General features: G+C 46.8%; 1 protein-coding gene across 2 annotated transcripts in view; it reads left to right on the forward strand.

Annotated features, from left to right (window-relative positions):
- DAAM1 (dishevelled associated activator of morphogenesis 1) overlaps nt 1–24,264 on the forward strand; it is a 175,350-nt gene that overhangs the window by 125,994 nt on the left and 25,092 nt on the right. The window contains exons 11-17 of one of the 2 annotated variants that reach the window (XM_081859162.1): nt 1,758–1,896; nt 4,361–4,419; nt 5,367–5,554; nt 7,613–7,921; nt 8,773–8,880; nt 18,665–18,694; nt 21,830–21,933. In XM_081859162.1, the coding sequence (XP_081715288.1) occupies nt 1,758–1,896; nt 4,361–4,419; nt 5,367–5,554; nt 7,613–7,921; nt 8,773–8,880; nt 18,665–18,694; nt 21,830–21,933 (937 nt within the window). The remainder of the gene's footprint in view (nt 1–1,757; nt 1,897–4,360; nt 4,420–5,366; nt 5,555–7,612; nt 7,922–8,772; nt 8,881–18,664; nt 18,695–21,829; nt 21,934–24,264) is intronic. The other variant, XM_081859163.1, reaches the window with a different exon arrangement.

A 24,264-nucleotide genomic window follows, 5' to 3' on the forward strand; every position in this document is an offset into this window, starting at 1 on the left:
CTCCCTTTTTCCTGTCGCTGTGCACCCTTTAAATCTGTTCTGAAACAGAATTCAGGATGGCAGGGGTGAACGTGGGGGGGGGGCAGTTGGGTGGGCAGTTGCCTTGCTCAAGCGGAATTTTTAAGGACAACATCATCTGCCCCAAAGGGCGTGGAGAAGGCTTCCTAACCCTGGCAAGAGAAGACAAAATGACAAGACTCGATTCGTAGCATTTATTTAAAAAACTGGGATGAGTGCTTGCAATGGGAGGAGAGGGAGGGGGTGCAGCTTGGACTGCAAGATCGAAGGAAAGTAGGGTTTCCTCGTGAGCTGGTCCCTAGAAATCTCTCTGGAGAGAAGATGCTGGGATCCCCACCACCCTTCCTGGCTCTCAGGTTTTCTGCTAATTTACATCTTTGTGCGCCCCAAGGACTTGTTGACTGTAGGTTGCCATGTTGCGTTCCATAGAATGTTATGAAAGGAATTGAGAATTGTGCCTGATGTTTGCGCAGGAATATTTTGGAACCAGCTCTTTCAATCGTTAATAACAAGTGTAACAAAGGAAAACAGAAGTCCTTCCAAGAATGGGATGTGTTTGCTAGATGCAACACCTAATTATCTCCCCACCCCACCCCCCCCCAAAAAACCCTCTTCCTCCCCTACAACCATGAACACACCATCTTGCATACACCAGCATGAATATATGTTAAAATCTGCAAAGTCAAAACTTCGGTGCTTCTCATTTGCAATGAAAATGTAATCTAGCAAAGCCTCTTCCCACTGAAGGAAGTGGAAGGCTGGAGGCGATGTATGCTCCATTTCCCCCTTCCCTCCTGCAGCCACTTCCTGTGCTGTTCTAGAGGATCTCCCCAACTCCCTGGAACAGGTTTCCAAGGGGCTATGGGGTGGGGGTGGGGAGGAGAAATCCTTGAAAAACACCCCACCCCTCGCTCATGTCAGCATGAGTGAAGGTCCGCTCACGGGAACACAATGGAAGCCGCTGAGTTCTCTGACAACGTAAGAGGTAGCTTAAATTGATTGTGTGCCATTCCTCTTCCCTCGAACAACACAGCTGCTATCCCAAACAACAGCAACAAATTTCATAAACAATGGATTTGGGGCTTTTGCTTATTTTTACACAACCCCGCTGGAGCATCCAGGAAATACGTTCAATCAAGCTCTGCTGTCATTGCAGTCATCTGCACAGAAGATTTTCTCAATTACACCCCATTGCTCTGGATTTGCCTGAGTTTTCCTAGAAGCCCCATATCTAGCTCAGCTTCTTGTGTGATTTACTTCCCTGATATTTGATTCAAAAGTTGTGTGCGGGGTAATCCCATAGACTCTTAAATATGTTTATTTTTATTTATTTAAATCCCGTATGTTTCCATGATGTCACTTGCTACTTTTCATCCTGTCTGACACACACAGATACAAACACCCCAACAAACCATCTTTCCCTCCACAGCTCAGCTGAATTTAAGGGTTGCCCAGATCCACACTCGTATGCAAGCATCTGCCGTAATTGCAGAAGCATTTTGAAAGATGCCAAACTCCCAAGGCCTCTCCGTCCTTGCCAAAAGAGGTCCCTTGAGAGCTGCTTCCTTAAATGTTTTGCATAGCTGCCTCTACAGTCTTGGAATGGTTTTGTGTTTGAAACGTGGAAGCAGCAGGAATTTCAGCAAAAAACCGCTGGGTCTCTGCTGCGGGGGTCTAGCACGCATTCTCCCGTGTGAAAGTCTTTGTTAATCTCTCTCTCTCTCCTCTGCCTCCTTTAGATAAGAGAAATGGCAACACGGTCCATTATTGGTTGCTGCTCGACCGCATCATACAACAAATAGTTATTCAGAACGACAAAGGGCAGGACCCAGACTCAACACCCCTGGAGAACTTTAATATTAAGAACGTTGTTCGAATGTAAGACCCTCCTTCCTCCCTCCTTCTGAACCAAATGCTAAATTAGAAGACTTTCTTTCGCTCTTTCTTTCCTGGTTTTATTCTGTATTTGGTGTGTGTTTTGCTTTTTGAACATCTTTTTTAAAAAGGTTTCCTCAATTGACGGAGGTTGAGCTGGATTATCTTTAGAGATCCCAACCAACCGTGATTGTATGGACTACATAAGTCTAAAACGGGGATGGGTTTTTCTCCTTCCTCCGTCCTCAGTTGGGGGCGAGGCATTCAGTTTTAATCCTTCGTGTTTCCCCTGGATAACTTTGAACATATGTTCCCTGTGATCACAAATGCAGGCAGCGACCAATTCATGCTTGTCTGAAATGTGTATGACCACGCATGCACACAGCAGACCAAGCCTGGAAGTGACCCAAAAATGCCACCAAAATGAGCGGGGGTGGAATGGGGCAGCCTTATGCAGGCCCGGCCGGTGTGTACAGGGATCCAGAATGTAACCTCTCCGAAAACCGGTCCCTGCCTGTACAAACTGTGTTTTGAGGGCATGAGGCTCTGTGGTATAAAATTAAGGAGGTAAGAAGAGTCCTGCTGAATAGGGTCCAAAACGTCCATCTAGACCTGTTCTCCATAGCTGCCAACAAGATGGCTCCAGGATGCCCATATGTTGTACATGAAGTCAGTAATACAGACCTCTCCACACTGTTGCCCCTGACCAACCAGCAATAAATAGCATGCAACCTCTGGATCAGTAGAAGCTGGTCTTCCTCTCAACCAGCTTCTTGCACCATGCCTGCCTTCTGGCTTACAACCAGTTGAGGGGTGGGGGCCACTGCCTGTCAACTTCCTCTTCCTTGGTCTCAGTATTGCCCTTGTAACCTCTGTAGGGGGCCGATGGAGGCAAAACTAGCATTGGTTGTCCATGCCTCCATTGCCTCTAGCGCCACCTGCTGTTGGACTCCCTGTTTCCTGCCCTACCACTTTCCGCTACTGTTCTGAACCATGGAAAGTCCATTTTTAGCCATCATAGGTGATAGGCCAACCATGAATTTATCTGGAGCGGACTCTAGCACAGGGCTAAATGAATGTTTTTCCCTGCATGGATTTCTGTTTGAGCGACAGAATATTCTCCCCCTATGCACCCCATAAATTTGTTCTAAGGTTTTGCCCAAATTTGTGGAAATCCTCACACTGACGGGACAGGTTGGTTGAGTGCTTCTTCTGATCTCCTTTTGAGCAGTTAATTCCAAAAGTTATCCATGCATTGATACTTCCCATGGCCCTTGTTACATTCAGAAAAGGCAATTCCTATTTTTCCTGCTCCCAGCCTGCTTCATCCATTTAGCTTAACCTGTTTCTAATCCTGTAAGAGAATGGCCGCCTTGAAAGGTTTTCAAACACCTTTCTTCCCTATTAAGAGTCTGCTTTTGTTTGCCAACATTTCATGGCTGAGAACCTCATCCCATAAGGTAGGGTTGCCATATTTCAAAAAGTAAAAACCAGGACACCCTGAAAGTTGTTGAGCTTTCTTTAGGAAGACACCAAAATTGTTAAGCTTTTGCAAAAATGCGATTTTTCGATTGATCCAGGATTGATTTCAGAAATCCCCCCCCCCCCGGGATGTCAATTCTGCCTTTGAAATCCTCTTATTGTCCGGGAAAATCCAGACGTATGGCAGCCCTACCATAAGGAGTGGTGTTGGTAAAGATTCATAGCATTGTAGTGGTCCAGACAGTGTCTAGAAAGCGTCTAGATTTCCTCCTAATCTCTTAAATCAGTGGTTCTCAACCTGTGGGTTCCCAGATGTTGTTGGACTACAACTCCCATCATCCCTGACCACTGGTCATGCTAGCTAAGGGTGATGGGAGGTGTAGTCCAACAACATCTGGGGACCCACAGGTTGAGAAAGGCTGTCTTAAATGCTCCTGGAAAATAACCTGGCAATACCGAGTGAGCCCAACCTTAGGCCTAGCGACCCAGAAGCAAAACATTGCCATTGTAGAAGTTTTTGTGGGAGGGAAATTGACAAATGCATACAGTGGTGCCCCGCAAGACAAATGCCTCGCAAGACGGAAAACCCGCTAGACGAAAGGGTTTTCCGTTTTGGAGGCGCTTCGCAAAACGAATTTCCCTATGGGCTTGCTTCGCAAGACGAAAATGTCTTGCGAGTTCCTGCAGGTTTTTTTCCCTTCCCCCCCCTTTCCTAAGCCACTAAGCTGCTTATCAGCTGATCCGCTAATAAGCCGCTTAACAGCTGATCGCTAAAAGCCGCTAAACCGCTAATAGCGCTAATCCGCTAAGCTGTCAATGGGCTTGCTTCGCAAGACAAAAAAACCGCTATACGAAGAGCCTCACAGAACGGATTAATTTCGTCTTGCGAGGCACCACTGTATGGGTGAAAACCTCAGGCTTTTCTTAATCCTCGTTTCCTATTGTATGTGGTGCTTATTGTTTTCATGGTTTGTTTTCTTTCCAGGCTGGTTAATGAAAATGAAGTGAAGCAATGGAAAGAACAAGCGGAAAAGATGAGAAAAGGTGACTGATGCAAAATAAACAAACATTCCGGCCTAAACCAGAAGGATAGGTGTATGGTAAAGCAGATCAAGGATGAGGAAGGAGTGGCCTTCTGAGGTGTAGGTGGACTCCAGCTCCCATCTTACAAGGCTGCTGGTGATGCTGACTGGGGCTGATGGGTGCTGGAGTCCAGCAGCAGGGCCTTGCGTTCCCCATCCATCCATCAAGGGTTACCATGACAGCCAGGCCTTTGGTGAAGCATACCATATGTAGGAGAAAGGACCACAGGGGGAAATGGTGGAGTGCTTTGCTTAAGGCACCAGGTTCAAAGGATCTTGGGACTTAGGTGGGAGAAAAAAATATGCTTGAAGTTTTGGAGAGCCAACCTCAGTTGGGGTTCTAGGCTAGATGCAGCTGTGGCCTCACTCTGGTTAAGGCGAATTGTTGCATATTATGGTCATGAGAGGAAGTGACATAATGGAGGCGGGAGGCCCAGACTCCTCCTAGCTGTGTGGACAGGAGTTAGAACAGGTTAAGTAGTAAGCCTGAGCTTTGAGGGTAGTGTGGGGGTGGTCTATAAACATTGGGGTTGAGGAGCACGGAAGTTAGAACCTCTATAGTGTGGAGTTGGAGGCAATTGGTTAGTTGACACAAGTTTATTCCCTTTGGCTGTAATCCAGACATCTGCTACACAGACAAACAGTTTCACCTTTCTCGGAGGGAGCTGTGGGCTTTTTGTGGGTGGGAGGAACTAGAGTTCACAACTTCCTGAGGTAATCTTTATCAAGAAAGGAGCAGCAGAAGCTTGAAGAGGGGATGTGGCTCAGTGGCAGAACATCAGCTCTGGATTGCAGAAGGTGGCTAGGAATGCCGCCTCTCTGAAGCCCTGGAGAGCTGCTGCCAGCCAGTGTTGACAATACTGACCTTGCAAACAGTTTAATCTCCCGTCCCTTTTTCTTATCATAAAGAACATCATGAGCTCCAGCAGAAGCTGGAAAAGAAAGAGCGGGAGTGTGATGTCAAGACCCAGGAGAAGGAGGAGATGATGCAGACCTTGAATAAGATGAAGGAGAAGCTGGAAAAAGAACTGTCGGAGCATAAACAAGTCAAGCAACAAGTGGCAGACCTCACGGCGCAGATCCACGAACTGAGCAGGGTGAGGCCATCTAACGTGGGATTGGGCCAGATCTCGCCATGAGCTAGTGTCGCACACAATCCCAGTCTCCGAGCAGCAAAACACTCCAGAGGTTCCCATGTTTCCCCTGGGTTCAGTTTCCTTGGAATGAAGGTCAATGGAGACTGTGGCGTCTTTAGGGTATATGGTTTCATTTACACATATACACAACCTGAGCACAGGAGGGAGGGGTTCACTGCACTAACACGCCAGCAGATCTTGCCTCCCCGTTAGGTTTCCAGGGAAATTTGGGTCCAGGACAGAACATTACAAGCCTCTGTGTCTCCAGCATCAGCCCAACTCATAGATGCACAGATCCCTTCACCTATTGTTCCCCATCCTAGGATGTCCTGGCATCTAGCCAGGTGAGGCGGGAAGAGACCCGCCCACTTGTCTCTATGGCAACAGAGCTCACTCTTTAAGATGTCGGTGGTGGGTAGGTACTTAGCTGAGCGGCTACGGGCATTACCTTAACAAAGAAACTGGTTTGACTGGTTTAGCATGTTTCCTCTTGTAAATGCTAACCTCACAGATACAGGACCACCTGTGGACATTATCTAGACTGACCCCCTGAACCTATAAGACTGGTTTTATGAAAGAAAAGGTTCAGCTGCAGAACTTGATACAGACAGGTCAAAGACCTTTCTCGTCACTGAGAGGAGAAAGAGGCCAAAGTCCGGTGCTCGTATCTTTGCCTGAGTGAGACTCCAGCTAAGATCTTGCTCTCTCAGAGGAGAATTTAAGATGGCGGCACTGCCTTGAATAGTCCGGGATCACCCAGTTTTGTAGAGTTGCTGAAGATGAGCATGGGTGGATTTTGATGAGAGTCAACGAAGAGCACAATATAAGCTGCTCTAAGCTTTGCAGCGTTCTTCAACCTTAAGTCCTCAGATGTTGACAACTCTCGCCAACCCTTAGCATTGGTTAAGCTGCCTGGGGATGATGGGAATTGTAGTCCAACAACATCTAGGGGCCCAAAGTTGAACACTTTTGTGAAGGAGAAGGTGGTAATTCTTTGGTGTCGTTGGGCATCCAGTATATTTCAGGAATATCGACTGATTGTGGAGCAGTGCATTATTTTGCTATGGGATCCCAGTGGTGAAGGAGACTTCATATAGCATGGATCCTTGTCTCTTGACTTCAATGAGGACAGGCTCACACCAGCAGTCAGCCAAGGTTCTGGGGCCCAAGTTTGCCTCTGGGTGGTGTGCCATCAATCCCAGGAGCCATTCTCCATATGGACAGAGAAGCTAAGGTTATCCAGTGATGAAGGAAAGGCACTGAAGTGTCATCTATTAGAAGAGTTTTCTCACAGCATCCTGGACAGCCCCAGCATGATTTTCTAAACTAGTTTCCTGCACTCCTTGCAATTTTGGGATAAATTAGACATTATGGGGGAAGGAGCTAAGCTAGGGCAGGGGTAGCCAACACAGTGCCTTCCAGATTCTGCAGGATTGTCAATTCCCATCAGCTCCTAACGGCATGATCAAGGATGATAGGAATTGTAATCCAACAACATCTAGAGAACCATAGCTTCTTCACCCTTGGGCTTGAGGAACCTCTTCCCCACTTTCCTTTCCCTGTCGCTGCTATCCCTCACATCCCAAATGCAAGGTGGAGATTCCTCACTTTCCCTACGTCAAACCTTGCTTCTCTTCCTCATTTTCAATTTCCGTGGCGATTTGTCTTTTGGATCCATCACTGGTAGACTGAATGCCATCTAACTTCCTTATACAGTGGACACTCGGGTCGCAAACGTGATCTGTGCGGGATGCACTTATCGTAACCTGCAGCAGCGCATCTGCGCACGCTCGGGTTGCGATTCAGTGCTTTTGCGCATGCACAAAATGCAATTTAGCGCTTCTGTGCATGTGCGACCCCCAAAACCCGGAAGTAACCCATTCTGGTACTTCCAGGTTTCGGCGGGTGCGTAACCCAAAAAAAATGCAATGGGAAGCATCTGTAACCCGAGGTATGACAGTATATTTTTCAAGTTCCTTGCAGTGACCGTATGTTCTCTCTCCCCTCTTTTTCTTCCAGAGAGCAATATGCGCTCCTGTCCCAGGGGGGCCCCCTCTGCCACCAGGTGCTCCTGGGGGCCCCTTACCAACAGCTTCCATAGGTTCTCTTCTCCCGGTCCCTCCGCCGCCACCACCTCCTGGCGGGGTCCTCCCGCCACCGCCTCCGCCGCCACCGCCTCCCGGTGGACCGCCTCCTCCACCAGGGCCACCTCCGCTTGGCGGCCTCACCCCAGCCCCGGGAGCACCCTTGGGATCAGGGCTCAAGAGGAAAAACATCCCGCAGCCCACAAACGCTCTCAAGTCCTTCAACTGGTCCAAGCTGCCTGAGGTAAGGAGCCTCTTCCATGGTATGTGAATCAGTGCTTCTGGCTGTGTGGTCCTCCTCTGTGGCCATCGTCAAGTTGTAGTTTGGCTGGTGGCCTCCAGGTGGTTCAGTCGGCCCTAGCCAAGCACAGGCGTGTTGGTTGGGGCTGGTGGAAGCTGTGGTCCATCTTGAAGGCTTCCCACAGGGATCTTGGCAGCCATTGTGAGAATAGGGTGCTGGACTCGTTGGGCTTTGGGGCCGCCATCTTCCCTGTGGCATCCTGCTGTCTTCTGCTTGAAGCAGAATTCTGGACTAAATGGACTATTCTGGAGAGAGAGAGACATTTTATCCCTCTCTGGCAAATCCACCCAAATTTGTGTGTTAAGGCAAAGGTGACCTTGACAAGGGACTCTGTTCCCATAGCATATGGTTTCTTTTTATATATATATATATATATATATACTTTTCAGATATATACATTTCATTGATTTTACAATCATTTTGACATTTTAAAACTTGGCGTCCTTCCCCCTCTTTCTGCGGTTCCTTAAATTTATTTTTAACATCTTCTACATATCCAAATTAGCTTAACTTACTCATTTATTTATCTTCTTTAAATATTTACTCTTATGTAGCTGCAGGTTATTACAATAATCCTGCCAGTGTTTTTATCTGTTTACAGTTTGTCCGTAAATATGCAATAGACCATTTCCCTTCTTTTATTAAAAAGTTTGTTATCTTGATTTCTTATTCTTCCGGTAAGTTTCGCCACTTCTGCATAGTCCATAAGTTTATAGCGTATGGTTTCAGTTTACAAAATGGCGGCTTGTATGGGATAAGTGGTGCTTACCCCCATCCTCTTCCCTTCTTCCCAGAACAAGCTGGAAGGCACCGTATGGGCTGGCATTGATGACGCAAAGGTGTTCAAGGTGCTAGATCTCGAAGACCTTGAGAGGACATTCTCTGCTTACCAAAGGCAGCAGGTAGAGTACTGCCAATGTGCGTTTTGTAAGATGGTCCAAAACCGCCTCCGTCGGGTGATCATTGGAATGCAACATTTTGGCTTTTATTTTTACCATCCTTCATTTACTTGTGTAACACCATTTTAATTCGTCCTGTCAACTGAACGCCTCTGGGCATGTCCGTGTTGGTGATTTTGATGGTTGGTGCTTAGCCTGACAGGGGAGGTCTTGGGAGAAGTGTGGGCCGTGTGACAGCATTTTGAGAGGCAATGCATGCTGTGCTCAAATGACGAGTAACAACATTGCTGGGAATGGCTAAAAACTAACCACAGATTTAACTGCATGGGATTCATCCCGCGCACCCCCAGTCTCGAGAATACGTTTTCAGTTGCGTATCTAAATGACAACTTTATTCTCTTAGCTGTTGGTAATTTCTCTGAACTGTTCACAGTGTAACCTGTTTGGGGCGTTCTGCTTTGTAGAAAAGGAAAACAAGAAGAGATTTGATAGAGTTGCCTGCAATTATGTCTCGTGTAGAGAAAGAGGAGAACCCTGGGCCCAAGCGTAGAAGGTGAATGTTGGAAGATTCACGGCAGATAAAAGAAAGCATTTCTTCACACGGTGCATAGATAAACTGTGGAACTTGCTTCAGGAAGTAGTGGTGGCCACCATTTTGGGTGGCTTTAAAAGAGGATTAGGCAAAGGCATGGAGGACGAGACTATTCAGTTGATACTAGCCACAATGACTAAGTTATAATAGAATATATATATAATATAATTTATTGTTTATACCCTGCCCATCCGGCTGAGTTTCCCCAGCCACTCTGGGCGGCTCCTAATTGAGTGTTAAAAACAATACAGCATTAAATATTAAAAACTTCCCTAAACAGGGCTGCCTTCAGATGTCTTTTAAAGGTAAGATAGATGCTTATTTCCTTGACATCTGAAGGGAGGGTGTTCCACAGGGCGGGCTCTCTGTCTGGTTCCCTTTAACCTCACTTCTCGCAATGAGGGAACCGCCAGAAGGCCCTCGATGCTGAACCTCAGTGTCTGGGCAGAACGATGGGGGTGGAGACGCTCCTTCAGGTATACTGGACCGAGGCCGTTTAGGGCTTTAAAGGTCAGCACCAACACTGTGAATTGTGCTCAGAAACATACTGGGAGCCAATGCAGATCTCTCAGGACTGGTGTTATGTGGTCTCAGCGCCCGTCCCCAGTCACCAGTCTAGCCGCCGCATTCTGGATTAATTGCAGTTTCCGAGTCATCTTCAAAGGTGGCCCCACGTAGAGCACATTGCAGTAGTCCAAGCGGGAGAGAGGAGGTGTGGTTCTGGATTCCACTTGCTGGAAACCACAGGAGGAGAGGGCTCTGTTGCCTCCAAGTCCTGCTTGGCTTCCCATAGGCATCAGGTTGGCTACTTGAGAACAGGCTCTTCTTGTAATAATCGCTATTTAAGAAACGTTAAGGTGTTGGTAGTAGAAATGAGGGCAGTGAGCTGAAGCACAATGCCCTTTTCATTACAGAAATACATGATGTTATCCTGGCCTAACACCTTTTAATATCGTAGAATCTTAGAGTTGGAAGGGACCCAAGGGTCATCTAGTCTAACCCCCTGCAATGCAGGAATCTCAGCTAATTATTATTATTATTATTATTATTATTATTATTATTATTATTATTATTTCTTATTTCTACCCCACCCATCTGGCTGGGTTTCCCCAGCCACTTGGCTTCCAACAAAATATTAAAATACAATAGTCTGTTAAACATTAAAAGCTTCCCTAAACAGGGCTGCCTTCAGATGTCTTCTAAAAGTCTGGTAGTTGTTGTTCTCTTTGACATCTGGTGGGAGGGCGTTCCACAGGGCGGGTGCCACTACCGAGAAGGCCCTCTGCCTGGTTCCCTGTAACTTGGCTTCTCGCAGCGAGGGAACTGCCAGAAGGCCCTCGGTGCTGGACCTCAGTGTCCAGGCAGAACGATGGGGGTGGAGAAGCTGATTCAGGTATACTGGACCGAGGCCTGCCACATAAGCACACACAAATGCTCAAAAAATTAGGCAAAATATCCGCATTATGCTACAGAAAGCTGTATAGATTTTCTCTCGGGTTTGCATTTGCAGGTTGACTTGCGCTCTATACTGGTTTGCTACCTGCTTGCTTGTTTTGTTTCCTTGCTTAGGAATCCACGTGGTTTGGATTTCTTTTAAATCCGAGGTGGGGCATTTGTGGACCTCCGGGTGTTGCTGGACTGCAGCTCCCATGAGCCTCTGCAGCCAGTATGTCCAAAGGCTCTGGGAATGATGGGAGTTGTAGTCCAGCAGTATCTCAAGGGCGACAGGCTCCCCAGCCCAGTTTTGAAGAGAGGGTTTCATTCCTTGAATCTGAAGCGTAGATAAGGAAGTGTGTCTCTGTGTGTAAGTAAACGACAGCAAAGTATAGAGGAGGAGCTGATGCTTATGTGAAGAATAATCAGCTTTGTCTAGTCTGGTGGAGTAATCCTTTGGCGCTCTGAAGGTTGAGGACTCAGACACCGTTTCAGGGAAGAAGCAGCGTCAACCAGTAAGCTCTTTAGAAGGTGCAAGTTTAATCTCTTCCTGATGCTAATCTAGGGAAGGGTGACCCACCATCTTAGGAGCAAGATCAGATGTCAAGAGTTACCAAGCACTGAAGTCCAAAAGAGCAACTTTCGGTCTTCATCGCTCTTGATCAGCCTGCACCAGCCTGGTGTTCTTGGGAGTTTCTGGGTCTGGGTGTGATGGGAGCTGTAGTTCAAAGGTGCCAGGTTGAGGGAGGCGGGTCTTGATGCTTGGGAGATGGAGAAATGGTTACAGGTATGAAGCCGTTGAGGAGTGTTTGGCAAAAGGTAAAGTGCAGGTACAAGGCTGCCTTTATACTTGGCAGCTTCCAAGAAGGTGGGTTGAAATATATTTAGCACAGAAGCAGGTGTGCAATGTGGGTCTCCTCATTTATTGTCTCCTGTCCCCACTGTCAGCCAGTGTGGTGTAGTGGTTAAGAACGGTGGACTCGTAATCTGGTGAACCGGGTTCGATTCCCCGCTCCTCCACATGCAGCTGCTGGGTGACCTTGGGCTAGTCACACTTCTTTGAAGTCTCTCAGCCCCACTCACCTCACAGAGTGTTTGTTGTGAGGGAGGAAGGGAAAGGAGAATGTTAGCTGCTTTAAGACTCTTTTGGGTAGTGATAAAGCAGGATATCAAATCCTAACTCCTCCTCTTCTTCTTCTTGCCATTACAAGTTTTCATTCTGCAAATGAAAATCACCTTGAGCAAAGAACAAAAACCCTCGCCCCACAGAACCTGTTGATATTTGTGTTTGGGGTTCTCCCCCCGCCCTCAGTATTAATCTAATGGGGTAAAAAATGACCTCTGCTGTCCCATAATGCCTACAGACACCAGAAGGATAGGGGGATACTGGTCCTAGGATTGTAAAATTGTGGAGTTGGAAGGGACCCTGAGGGTCATCTAGTCCAACTCCCTGCAATGCAGGAATCTCCACTAAAGCATCCATGACATATGTCCATTCAACCTCTGCTTAAAAACCTCCAAGGAAGGAGAGCCCACCACCTTCCAAGTGAGATTGTTCTACTGTCAGACAGCTCTTACTGTCAGAAAGTTTTTCCTGATGGAATCTCCTTCTTTTTTTTTTGTAACTTGAAGCCATTGGTTCGAGTCCTAGCCTCTAGCGCAAAAGAAAACAAGGTTGCTCCATCTTCTATGTCAGTGATGGCCAAACCATGCCCTCCAGCTGTTTTTTAGACTACAACTCCCATCATCCCTAGCTAACAGGACCAGTGGTCAGGGATGATGAGAATTGTAGTCCCAAAACAGCTGGAGGGGCAAGTTTGGCCATCACTGTTCTATGTGATATTTGAAGGTGGCTCTCATATCTCAAGTCTCCTCTTATCCAGGTTAAACATACCTAGCTCCTTCAACTGTTCCTCATATGGCTTGGTTTCCAGCCTCTTGATCATTTTGGTCACCCTCCTCTGCACACCTTCCAGCTTGTCAATATCCTTCTTAAATTGTGGTGCCCAGAACTGGACACAGGACTCCAGGTGTGGTCCGACCAAGGCAGAACAGAGCAGTTCTTTGACTTCCCTTGATCATGTCTGAAGCATCCCACCCCTTCCTCCTGCTGTGCTTTTACGCAGCTCAGTTTTATTGTTCAAGAAGCTCTTACTTCCAGTGGACTCTGGCAGCATTCCAGTCCCTGAGCTGAATTCTAATGCCCTGGGTTGCTTTGATTGCTTAAATTCCCCCAATAATTTCGACTTGAAATATTTATAGCACATTGTCATGATTTAAGCACACATACACCCAGGTGGGGTGGGGCGGAGAGGAGAGTGTGTTTCAACTCCTAATGACTCACCGACTACTGCAACAGAAAGCAATCTTTAAGAAAACTGCTTTCCGTTGTCTCTGCAGTCAAAATATTTGGCACCAACACCTTGACATCCAAATCTAGGTGGATCCGTAGACGTATAACTAGGCTGTCTTTATTCTCCTGGTAATCTAAGAATTCTGGCAAAGAGGAGGAATGCAAATGTGTGGTATTAGTGGACTCAGCGCCAAAGTGCAACGAGGCAGCTGCCTCTGAGCAGAGAATTTTCAGTGCTGTGTTGGGGATGGGTGTGGGATATAGCTATGAATGATAAATTAACGTGCTAGTAAGGTAAGACGGGGAATATGCAGGAGAAATGATTTTGAGGAGGTATGGAAGGTCTTTGTAGAATTTGTACTGTTAAAATGGAAACCATCGCAAGAAGTGCGGAAATTTTGGGAGGTTGGATAGTTATAACGGAATGGTCTCGGTGATTGGGTGCACATTTTTATTCTTATTACTTTGTAGTATATTTTTTATTTTTATATTTATATTTTGCCAGTGGTCTTCGTAAAGATCATATCCGGGAGGAAGGATATAGATCTTTTAAATAAATGAATGGGGCCCTTTGCTTAGGCACTTCTGGTAGGCGGCCTGCCCCCTGCAAATCTGTTCGGGGTGGGTCTCCTTTTGCCTTTGCGCCTGAGCCAGAACCGGGGTGAATCAAGTCCTTTCCCCCCTGAATTAGTAAATATTTGCATAGGGAAGATTGCCATGAACATCAGAAAAGGGCTGTTGCACTTGTAATAACAAATACATCCATGCTTGCTTATTTACAGGGCTAGAGAGGGGCAGGGAGGTTTGGCCCTGAGCCACTTTCTGTCCACAAAAATCTGTCCTCATAGCAAGAGGGAATGAAAGAACAGCCTCTTCCATATAGCTTTTGAATCTGAAAGGCATTAACATTCCTGGCTGTGCATCATTAGGGATTTTTTAAATTATTATTATTATTATTATTATTATTATTATTATTATTATTATTATTTACTCATTTAATTTGTATACCGCCCTGTACCTGCAGGTCTCAGGTCAGTTCACAGAATAAAATAAAAATAAAAATCCACAAAATACCTTATCAAAACAAAAACAGTAAGCCTCAGCCATGTGATTCCGTTAAACTGTTCTTATCAGAACTTATAATGTTCTTCATTTATGTAAGCTGTGGGTTAAACCACAGAGCCTAGGACTTGCTGATCAGAAGGTCGGCAGTTCGAATCCCCGCGACGGGGTGAGCTCCCGTTGCTCGGTCCCTGCTCCTGCCAACCTAGCAGTTTGAAAGCACGTCGGAGTGCAAGTGGATAAATAGGTACCGCTCCGGCGGGAAGGTAAAAGGCGTTTCCGTGCACTGCTCTGGTTCGCCAGAAGCAGCTTAGTCATGCTGGCCACATGACCCGGAAGCTGTACGCCGGCTCCCTCGGCCAATAAAGCGAGATGAGCGCCGCAACCCCAGAGTCGGTCACGACTGGACCTAATGGTCAGGGGTCCCTTTACCTTTAACAGCACCCGTTCTAAGGGATGGCAATAATATTAAAACACAGCAGAGCAGCATTAGACCAATAAAACATTCACAATTTCAATGACACCATAGCTGAAATGCGTCCATTTCTCTCACAATTCACCAACACCACATATACAGCGTGTGGTCGCGATCCATCCAAACTGAAGCACTTTCAGGTGCAGCTTCTCTGCTGTTGCTTAACTTTGTGTTCATAGTGCTCCTTGGGGGGTGGGGATCACAATTAAGCAATGCAAGTGAAACGAAAGGAAAAAAAGGAAACCATAAGAAACAACACTGGCCATCAGCTGCATGGCAAATCTGGAAGCCCTGGGATAAGGGCCACTTTCAGACATGCTCCCTTTTCTGAGTCATTGTTCACATTCTGCCCTTGTACTGAGAGGGCATCTGTTCTTGCCCCTCTTTGGAACCTCACCCTTGAAGCAGAGAAGAAATAATGAGTCATTTGTGCTGCTTTTAATGTCTTAAGCCGCACTAAAGCAGGTGGATTCCCTGACGGTAGGGGGCCACCCCGGAAAAGGCCCTGCAGTGTATATGAAACGAAGCTGTGGCCTTCCAGGTTCTTTTGTCCTCTTATCTCCCATCAGCTCCCAAGTAGGCTGGGGCTGATGGGAGCTGAAGCCCAATACCATGCTGGGGTGGGCACAAGTTCCCCACTGATGAACTGCCTTGCCACAATCTCTTCCTCCCCCAGAAAAACGTGGTAGTAAAAAGCAAGCACAGCAAATAGCAGATGTTTGGGAAGGTGCAATATTAAAAGAGCAACAATTCTGTTTCAGTGCAATTATTGGCAACCCAACGTAGCCTGAAAACGGGGGCAGAGGGAATCAGTAACATATACGTTTCTCCTTGGTTATTACAAGGTGGTTTGGTTTTTTTGGTTTTTACGGGCTGAATGATGCCAAGTGCATCTCACTTTCCTTAGGCTGCCGCCCTGCACAATGCATATATTTGAAGATCCTCTCTTCTGACACTGCAAAAGCAATAAAGCTGCCGGCTGCAGAGCTGTGTTCATAGAGCCATCTCGGTGGAACTGAATTTATGAGTCATTTCTGTAGCGCTTGCAGCGTTCTTCTGCCGTGCTTTGACCCACCATTCCCGAAGAGTGCCTTCCTTTTTCTTCTCCCTCCAGGATCCCAGCGCAGTCGGATGGATGCAAAGTGTTTTGCCCCCGAACCATCCGCTAATGAGAAGTGGGATGAGGGCTAGCATCCATCTTCTGTGGCATTTCAAGCTAATGGCGCAATTAAAGGCCACTTTCCGCTTACGATAGTATAGTTTGCTAAGAAATGGGTCCCTGGTTCCAAGGGTTTGCAAGCTGAGACTCAGAGCGTGGGAGACGGTGGGAAGCTTGGCAGACTTCTGTTTGAGACATCTCGGTGGCCCCTGTAATAATAAGATGCTGGACCTGAAGGGCCCAGTGGCCCGATCCCCCCAAAATCTATTTTATTATCTTAATCATCACACAGATAACTTCTGCATGGTGGTTCTCTGATACTGAAAACAGACCTCTCTAAATATGGAGATGCTGTGTAAACTTGCAATAGAAAACCATCCATGGTTTTGTTTTCCTGCAGTGATTACTCAGCCGCACAAGTTGTTAAAGTAATCCCCTGGGTATTGGGACAAAATCCAAACTTACTTTGGTGGTTTGAAAAACTCTTTGTAACCCAAACTCGTTTACCCTCCTATAATCTCGTATAATGGGCTTAACAATAACTAACATTCTGTTCCGTCCCAGTTCTGTAAAGGATATTTACCTAACCTTGGAAATGTTGGCATATCTCAGCAAAGTTCAGCGTTGGGGGCGGTTGGAAAGCTGCCAAGAGCCATATACAGAGAAAATCTAAGATGGCAGCTCATTCCTAAGAGCCAGCTCTTCCAGGACGCTGCAGAATTTGGCTTAGACAGAGGTGCATTTATGCAGCTCCTGTTTGTTTCAGTGGGACTTGCGCAAGAGAACCTCTCGGAATCATGCCCAGTGGGATCATGCCCAGTGAAAGCGGACAAAGCCATATGAATTTTCTGCCTTGGATAGGAAAATGTCTTGCACTGCCCGCAATTCAGGTGCACCCCAGATGGGGCCAGCGCAAGTGGGCATATCATGTTTGTGAGCTGTGAGCAGCTTTCGTATCTAGTGGACCAGAGAAACTGCTCATCTGGTCTCCATACTCATCCGTCCAGAGCCGCCAAGGTCAGCAAGACCTTGGTTTATCTGCCAGATTGAAAACCAAATGTACAAAAGATTAGGGCCGCCAAGGATTAATCTTCTCTAGCTGGCCCGTTTCTGAAATATACTCGGAGTCGAGAGTGGATTTCATGCTCTTTATTCAGCCCATAGTGGTGAGGAGGAATGGAAGTTACCCCAGAGTGTCTGCCTTATATACATTATTTACACAATGGGCCCCACGTGATTGGCTAATTCTAGGATTCTCCTGCAGGCCAATCAGATTGCGGATTCCCTTCCACCTGGAGCTGGATTGGGTGGCTCCTGTGGACCAATCAGACTGCTGCATTCTGGATCCTATTGTTCTAGGACCAATCAGACTGCTGCATTCTGGATTCTGTTGTTCTAGGACCAATCAGACTGCTGCATTCTGAATCCTATTGTTCTAGGACCAATCAGACTGCTGCATTTTGGATCCTATTCAACTCAGTACATAACAGTTCCTTTCCTTTCCAATACTCTGAAAGCGCAGTGAGGGGGCAGTGTTCGTGCCTTAACCATTGCCCGCATTCTGAAAACCTCTGCCACTTCCTTTCCCGTACCAACCTCGTGACCTGGCTCTAGTCAACGGGCTCCAGGTCACTGAGGAGAATGCAGGGCGCTTCCTAAAGATGGCAAACCTCCCGTCTGGCCACAGGGTGGGGGGGCATTGGTAGCCAAGCAAAAAGGGGGCCAGGTGATCTGTGATGTGTGTCAACTCTGGTCCCCCTGCACTCTGCACCAAAGGAGAAAGTGCTCCTCCTCTCAGAATCCTCAGGGACACAGGAGCAGGGGATTCTGGGAGCCACTCTCATTCAGGCCACGGCAAAATTGGATGCGCCTGAAGTGAGATGTACCATGGAGTCCCCTTGGGGCGGCAGAGGGGACCGTGGCGGGTTGCCTAAGGGTCTCACATGGTGGTTCCAGCACGTAGCTACGTGATGGAGTCGGTTGCCTTTTGAAGCGGTGGCAGCTGCCAACTTTTACGACAGCTTTTGCAGGGGATTAGGCAGATGAGGCCACTGGCCATGATGGCTGCGTGCTACTTCCATGGCGCTTCTACGTGATGCTCGCCGTTCTGGTATCGCTGCAGGCAGCAGCAACCTCTCTGCCCTCGTAGCATAAGAACCAACCCAGCATCCAGCGCGAACGCCGTGAAATAATGAATCCGCAGCCACCTTGGGCCATCTCTCTTGGCGTTGACAAGCCCCCGGGGGATGGAATAATTGCTTGTTCACTTTCATGTGCGGGGTCCATTCTCCGCCCTGCGTTGGCGCAAATATGCATGACTGGCGAAATGAAACAGCGCCTTCCTAACAAGCAGCCTTGCCTAGCCTTGCCTGTTGCCTGTCTCTGCCTCTGCATGCCTGTCTGATTTGGTGCACCCCTTCTGCTAACCTCCGTTTACTTTGCCATGTCTCCTGGTCTGCATTATCGGGACCGCAGCTGGTCTATCCAGAGAGCTGTGGGGGCTTGTTGGCTTCTTGTTTCGTTTTGCAAAAGGGGGGTTGAGAAGAAGGGGGTGAAGAAGAGCACCACTGAATTATATAAATATACCCTTTCCCAGCTGTACTGTTGACTCTTCTCTCTTGTTTTGTGGTTGTTCCTTTTGTTTATTTATTTTTTGCTGTGACCACTGAACTGCTCGCTTTTTTCCCGCCTATCCCATGCTTCTGGCTGTAGGACTTCTTTGTGAACAATAACTCCAGACAGGTAAGTGTGCTTCTGGCGCCCCCCCCCACCCGAAAAAAACCCCATCTTCCATTGAACGAGTGAGTTCCGATGAATTCCCTTGAGCGATAAAACGCTGGACTCCCAAATTTTATTGGTTTTATTTCAAAGGGACAGAAGCTTAGGTGGGGTTGGTGGGCTCTGGTGCTTTGAAGTAAAAAAAAAAAAACCTACACCATGTTTGCAAGGAGGTTGTTAATGTAGCCTTAGGTGTATTTTAAATTCATTAAAATAACTTCCTCGTCTCAGAGCAGCAGTAGCTGGAGAGGAATGGATCTGTCTCTTTTTCAGCAGATCCAGCGCAGCTGAATTTGGGCTTTTCCTTCACGGTCAGTAGTTGTTGGCAGATCAGCTGAATTGCAGCTCAGAAGCCAAATCATGTGCAATACCGACTCATTTCTTGAAATTAAAACAATGTCCGAACACTTGTTAAAACATTCAGAATCTTTTACTTGCAGAACATACAGCTGACGAAGAATACATGCAAAGTATTTGAATTCACGTGCTTATCGAAGCATGGGTCTAGTTTTTCTTAGTTGAAGTTTACAGCTTCTTCCTTCAACTTTCGAACAAACTGTGTCTTTCTCTCTTTCCACTCATGACCCAGCCGGGCCGTGCAGATCCTTCGGAGAGGTCTCCACTTTCTCCTTCCAGCAGACTTCTTCTTACTGCTTCTTTGGGAGAATATCGACTTCTGTTCTTCTTCTGTCACATGCATTCACACAGAAACATTAGCACGCCTCTCCTCTATTGCTCTGAGAGAGAGGGGACTCAGCTATACAGCTGCAAATATAACGTTTTAAGTGTGCTCTAAGTGCATTATACAAATGTGGCACTAGATGGCGGCGATGAGCTAATGGCAAATTCCATATATATTTTACAACTTCTTTTTTTAAAAAAAGCATTTTCGCAGCGTTTTTTATATCTGTGTAGATTCAGCCACAGTTATTTAACACTGTCTCTTCAGTGTTCAGATTTAACCAATTGCACGAGGGTTACTGGGGAGCATTCCGGAATTAAACACAAGAATGCATTTAAGCATTCCCAGGTTCAGTAAATTAAATGAGTGTGCTTAACAGCAGTGACTTATTCCTTGCTTCTCTAATCCTTACATGCGTGTTTCGCACTCAGCCTATGCTGTGTCTTGTTGCAGAGAGGCCGCAGGTCTCTCAAGCACTGGAAAGTGTGTGCATATGTGTTGTTAGAATGAATCTCTCTCTATTTTATGTTACTGGTTTGTATTTATGTGCCAGGTTACTGGACTTCCCTTCATCTTGTGCAGCAATCCCGGGGCATTTCCCCATATTTGCGCATTTCGAGGTATAACATCCAAGGTTCAAGACAGCTGTTGTCATTTCAACGAGCCACTGATGTCTCAGAGAGCCCCTTGTGTACTTCCCAAACCAATCTCACATTTGCATTGCTCAGCTTTTGGGACTGTGGGTGAAAACTCCTAAATGTTTCTGCCTGCAGCCCAATGTTTTTTTGGTTGTCTTTTGAATTGAAGCTTCTTTCCCCACCCTAAGTCCTCTAGATCTGTCCCCAAAGTCTTCTATGGTAGGGTACCATTGCTAGGCCAAGCGTGAAAATAGAGCACATTCTTGGCAGCAAGAAATCCCAAGTTTAATCCCTGGGACCTCCAGGTACAGCTGGGAAAGACCACCCCCAGGGACCTAGAATCATAGAATTGTAGAGTTGGAAGGGACCCCTAAGGGTCATCTAGTCCAGCCCCCTGCTGCTAGTCAGAGTAGACTATATTGGAGGAGAAGGAGGAGTGTTATTGATGGCAATGATTCAGTTTATATCCCGCCCTTCCTCCCAGAGGAGTCTGGGGCAGCAAGCACTTCAAAAACAAGATAGATAAATAGATATTTCTCTCAGTGATTTCAGGAAGTGCTTTCCAGTCATCAAATTCAGTTTTTAGATTCCTTCCAAAAGTCAATAAGGAGGGAGACAGGGAGAACACACCAGGGAGGGCATTCCACAAATGGGGAGCCATCCCTGAAAAGGCTCTGTCAAGTGGGGGGTCAACACCAAGTAGGCAGCCCGCAGTAATGGCACAACCACCAATACTTCACCTGCTGACTGTGGGATCCAAGCTGGTTGGTGTTAGCTTAGGTGCTATTTTAGGTTCCAGTGCTCTGACTTTGTATATAATAGGTTTGTATGCGATTGTTCCCTTTTGAACACGAAGCATCTGTATATTGAATCAGGATATTGCTCTTCCTAGGCCAGTATTGTCTACTCTGGCTGGCAGCATCTCTCCATAGTCTCAGGCAGGAATCTTTCCAATCCCTGGCGATGCCAAGGATTTGAACCTCTGGCACTGTCCTGGGGCTGTAAGGTAAAAGGTAAATGACCCCTGGACGCTTAAGTCCAGTCAAAGGCGACTATGGGGTTGCGGCACTCATCTTGCTTTCAGGCGAAGGGAGCCGGCATTTGTCCACAGACGGCTTGCTGTGTCATGTTGCCAGCAGGACTAAACCGCTTTTGGCACAAAGGAACACTGTGACGGAAACCAGAGTGCACGGAAACGCTGTTCACCTTCCCACTGCAGTAGTACCTAATTATCTACTCACGCTGGTATGCTTTCGAACTGCTAGGTTGACAGAAGCGGGGACAGAGCAATGGGAGCTCACCCCGTTGCGGGGATTCGAACCGCTGACCTTCTGTTCGGCAAGCCCAAGAGGCTCAGTGGTTTAGACCACAGCGCCACCCCTTCAAAAAACGAAACGGGACTTTGAAACTCCTGAACGGAGCTCTGCAGTCTTCCCAGCTGCTAGGCAAACAATTCCAAATAGAATATCGTAATTTGTGTGCGCGAGGAAAGCCTTTACATGATCCCCACTGTCCGCACACTTGCGGGTTCTTAAATCTTTCCATCTGGATAAATATTTATACACTTGTAACCAATAGCTCCCCCCCCCTTTCTTTTCCCAAAAGAACATTCCGGTTTATGAAACAGCTGATTGTATTTCAGTTGCAGGCTCCGGGTTTTTCTCGTCTGCAGCGGTAAAGGTTCTTGATTGATATTCGGGATGCTGGCATGCGCCGGAAGTTCTGAAATGTCGATGTGCGCATCTGCTTATTAATGGATTCTTTTCATGCTTCCTGCAGAAAGAAGATGCTTTGGACGACACCCTCAGTTCGCGGCATAAAGTCAAGGAGCTTTCAGTTATAGACGGGCGGAGAGCTCAGAACTGCAATATTCTCCTCTCCAGGTACCTCTCCCATTCTTTTCCCTTTGGAACCTCCCTGCCTTAAGGTGGAGCGAATCTTGCAACTATCTCAGCTTAATGGTTTTCTGTAGCTGGAACCGCAATTGCGTAAAACAATACAGCAATTGCTCACTAACCGCAACAGTAATTTGTTTTAGTGCATGGACAGTGCAATAGCTCCTTTGAGTCCAAAGGGGGAAATTTGACCAATCTCGTTCCAAATTTTGGAGCAATCCAATCAGGTTTTCTCTGATCCGCTGGTTTTCAGCTGGTGGGTTGCAGCAGAAGCACTACTACCATAGAAAAAGATTATTATCATTTTTTAAAAAAGGAATGAGTCCCCAAATGCATGTTTGGGTTAAAGTTTATTCTCTGAAATGGTTGAAGACTATTGCATCTGATCCACCCAGGTGCTGGATGCTTCTGTACAGATAACTCAGTTGGTAGAGCCCGAGACTCTTAACCTTGGGGCTGTGGGTTCGAGACCCACGTTGGACAAAAAGGTTCCTTCTTTTCAAGGGGTTGGACTTCCAACACCAGAATGCTATGATTTTCTGTTGCAGGGCAACTGCAGCAATTGCAAAGCTGTTTGCAGCTTGTTATTCATCATGGTCATGCCACTGAAAAAATAATTTTGTTTATGGATCTCTTTCCATGAGACATCCTGAAGTGATTTACAGTGTTATTTTTTTTTAAAAAAATACAATCAGTGAGCTGTTTGAAACACGTATAGCTATTGCATATATAAGGGTTCCTAAGCTGGAGTCTGTAGACAGCCGGTCATCTACGAGCTTTGTTCAGGAGGTCTGTGACATGTCTGCAAAATTGCAATGAAAAGCCATACAGCGTCTAGCAAAGCACATTACGACGGACAGAACAATTATTAAGTGGTCCCCCAAGACTCTCAGCTCTTTTCAAGGGGTCTGTAGGTGGAGTAGAGAGATGGGGAGCTATTAGCGTATATAAAAACATTTTTTAAAAAAACCTACCCAGAGAGCGAGAGAGAGAGAGAGAGAGATTGAAACAACAGCAGACACAAAATAAATTCAAATCCAATGGAGGTACCAGTTTGGATGAAGATCTCCACTTAAAAATCTTGTTGAAAGAAAAATGCCTTTGAAGGACATATCCCTGCAAACACAATACAAATATAGAAAATAATGCCAGATGTACATTCCCTGTCTCATTGCTAATAATAACCACGCATGTACATCATTTCAGTGTATCTTATGATAAGCTGAATCGCCTGAATTCCTGATTGCTGGCAAGTGGAGAAAGTGCTCTGTGTTTGAATCATGCTCGAAGGTTTCCCAGTGGCATCTGGTCGGCCACTTTGAGGGCAGGAAGCAGGACAAGACGGGTCATTGGCCTGAAACAGGCTCATCTTACGTACTTCCATCTGTACCTCTCCTGCAATTGCCTTGATACCTTACACAGAGTCACACCATCAGTCCTTTCAACTTAATGGTGTCGACACTGTTGTTGTTTAGTCATTTAGTCATGTCCGACTCTTCGTGACCCCCTGGACCAGAGCACGCCAGGCACTCCTGTCTTCCACTGCCTCCCGCAGTTTGGTCAAACTCATGCTGGTAGCTTCGACAACACTGTCCCACCATGTCGTCCTCTGTTTCCCCCTTCTCCTTGTGCCCTCCATCTTTCCCAACATCAGGGTCTTTTCCAGGGAGTCTTCTCTTCTCATGAGGTGGCCAAAGTATTGGAGTCTCAGCTTCACTATCTGTCCTTCCTATCTATTTAATAGGAAGTTGAAAAATGTCCCCAGATCCATTGAAAAAAAATCTGGTCACCTTATAGTAGACAGGGGGCTGGGTCCATTTCCCTCAGTTTTGAAGATAACTGGGTGGTCCTACGCCATTGGCTTCCTCTAAGCCTGGCCTGCCTGGGTGGGGGGTTGTCCTTGAGGATGACCTTGACTTCTGGATGCTCTTGCAGTCAACAAAACAGTCCTGCAGTTCTTTGCCTAGGAGGCTGTGAGCCACATTTCGCAGCTTTAGGATTCCAGTGCCATTATTTTCTACATTTTTCCTCGCACCATGGAGCTGACGGAGGACCTCTGCATGCAAGCAGTCTCCTTATTTATCCTAGACATTCGTAAAGCAAACCAGATATTGTCTGGCATGCAGCAAAGAGAGAGGTTCTGTCTTGCGATATATTTTATCTCTCTCGCTCTGGGGAAAATGATTGCACGGTGAGGTCATGTTAGATTTCGTCTCGTGCAGGCGAGTATTTTTGCCGTTCCGATTTTCTCCCAGTGCCCCCTTCCTGCAAGCGCCGCATGGCCATCTAATGGGTTCTGCGACCGGGGGCTTAAATTGT

Source organism: Podarcis erhardii, assembly GCF_964252035.2.
Source record: "Podarcis erhardii genome assembly, chromosome: 1".
NCBI lineage: Eukaryota > Metazoa > Chordata > Lepidosauria > Squamata > Lacertidae > Podarcis > Podarcis erhardii.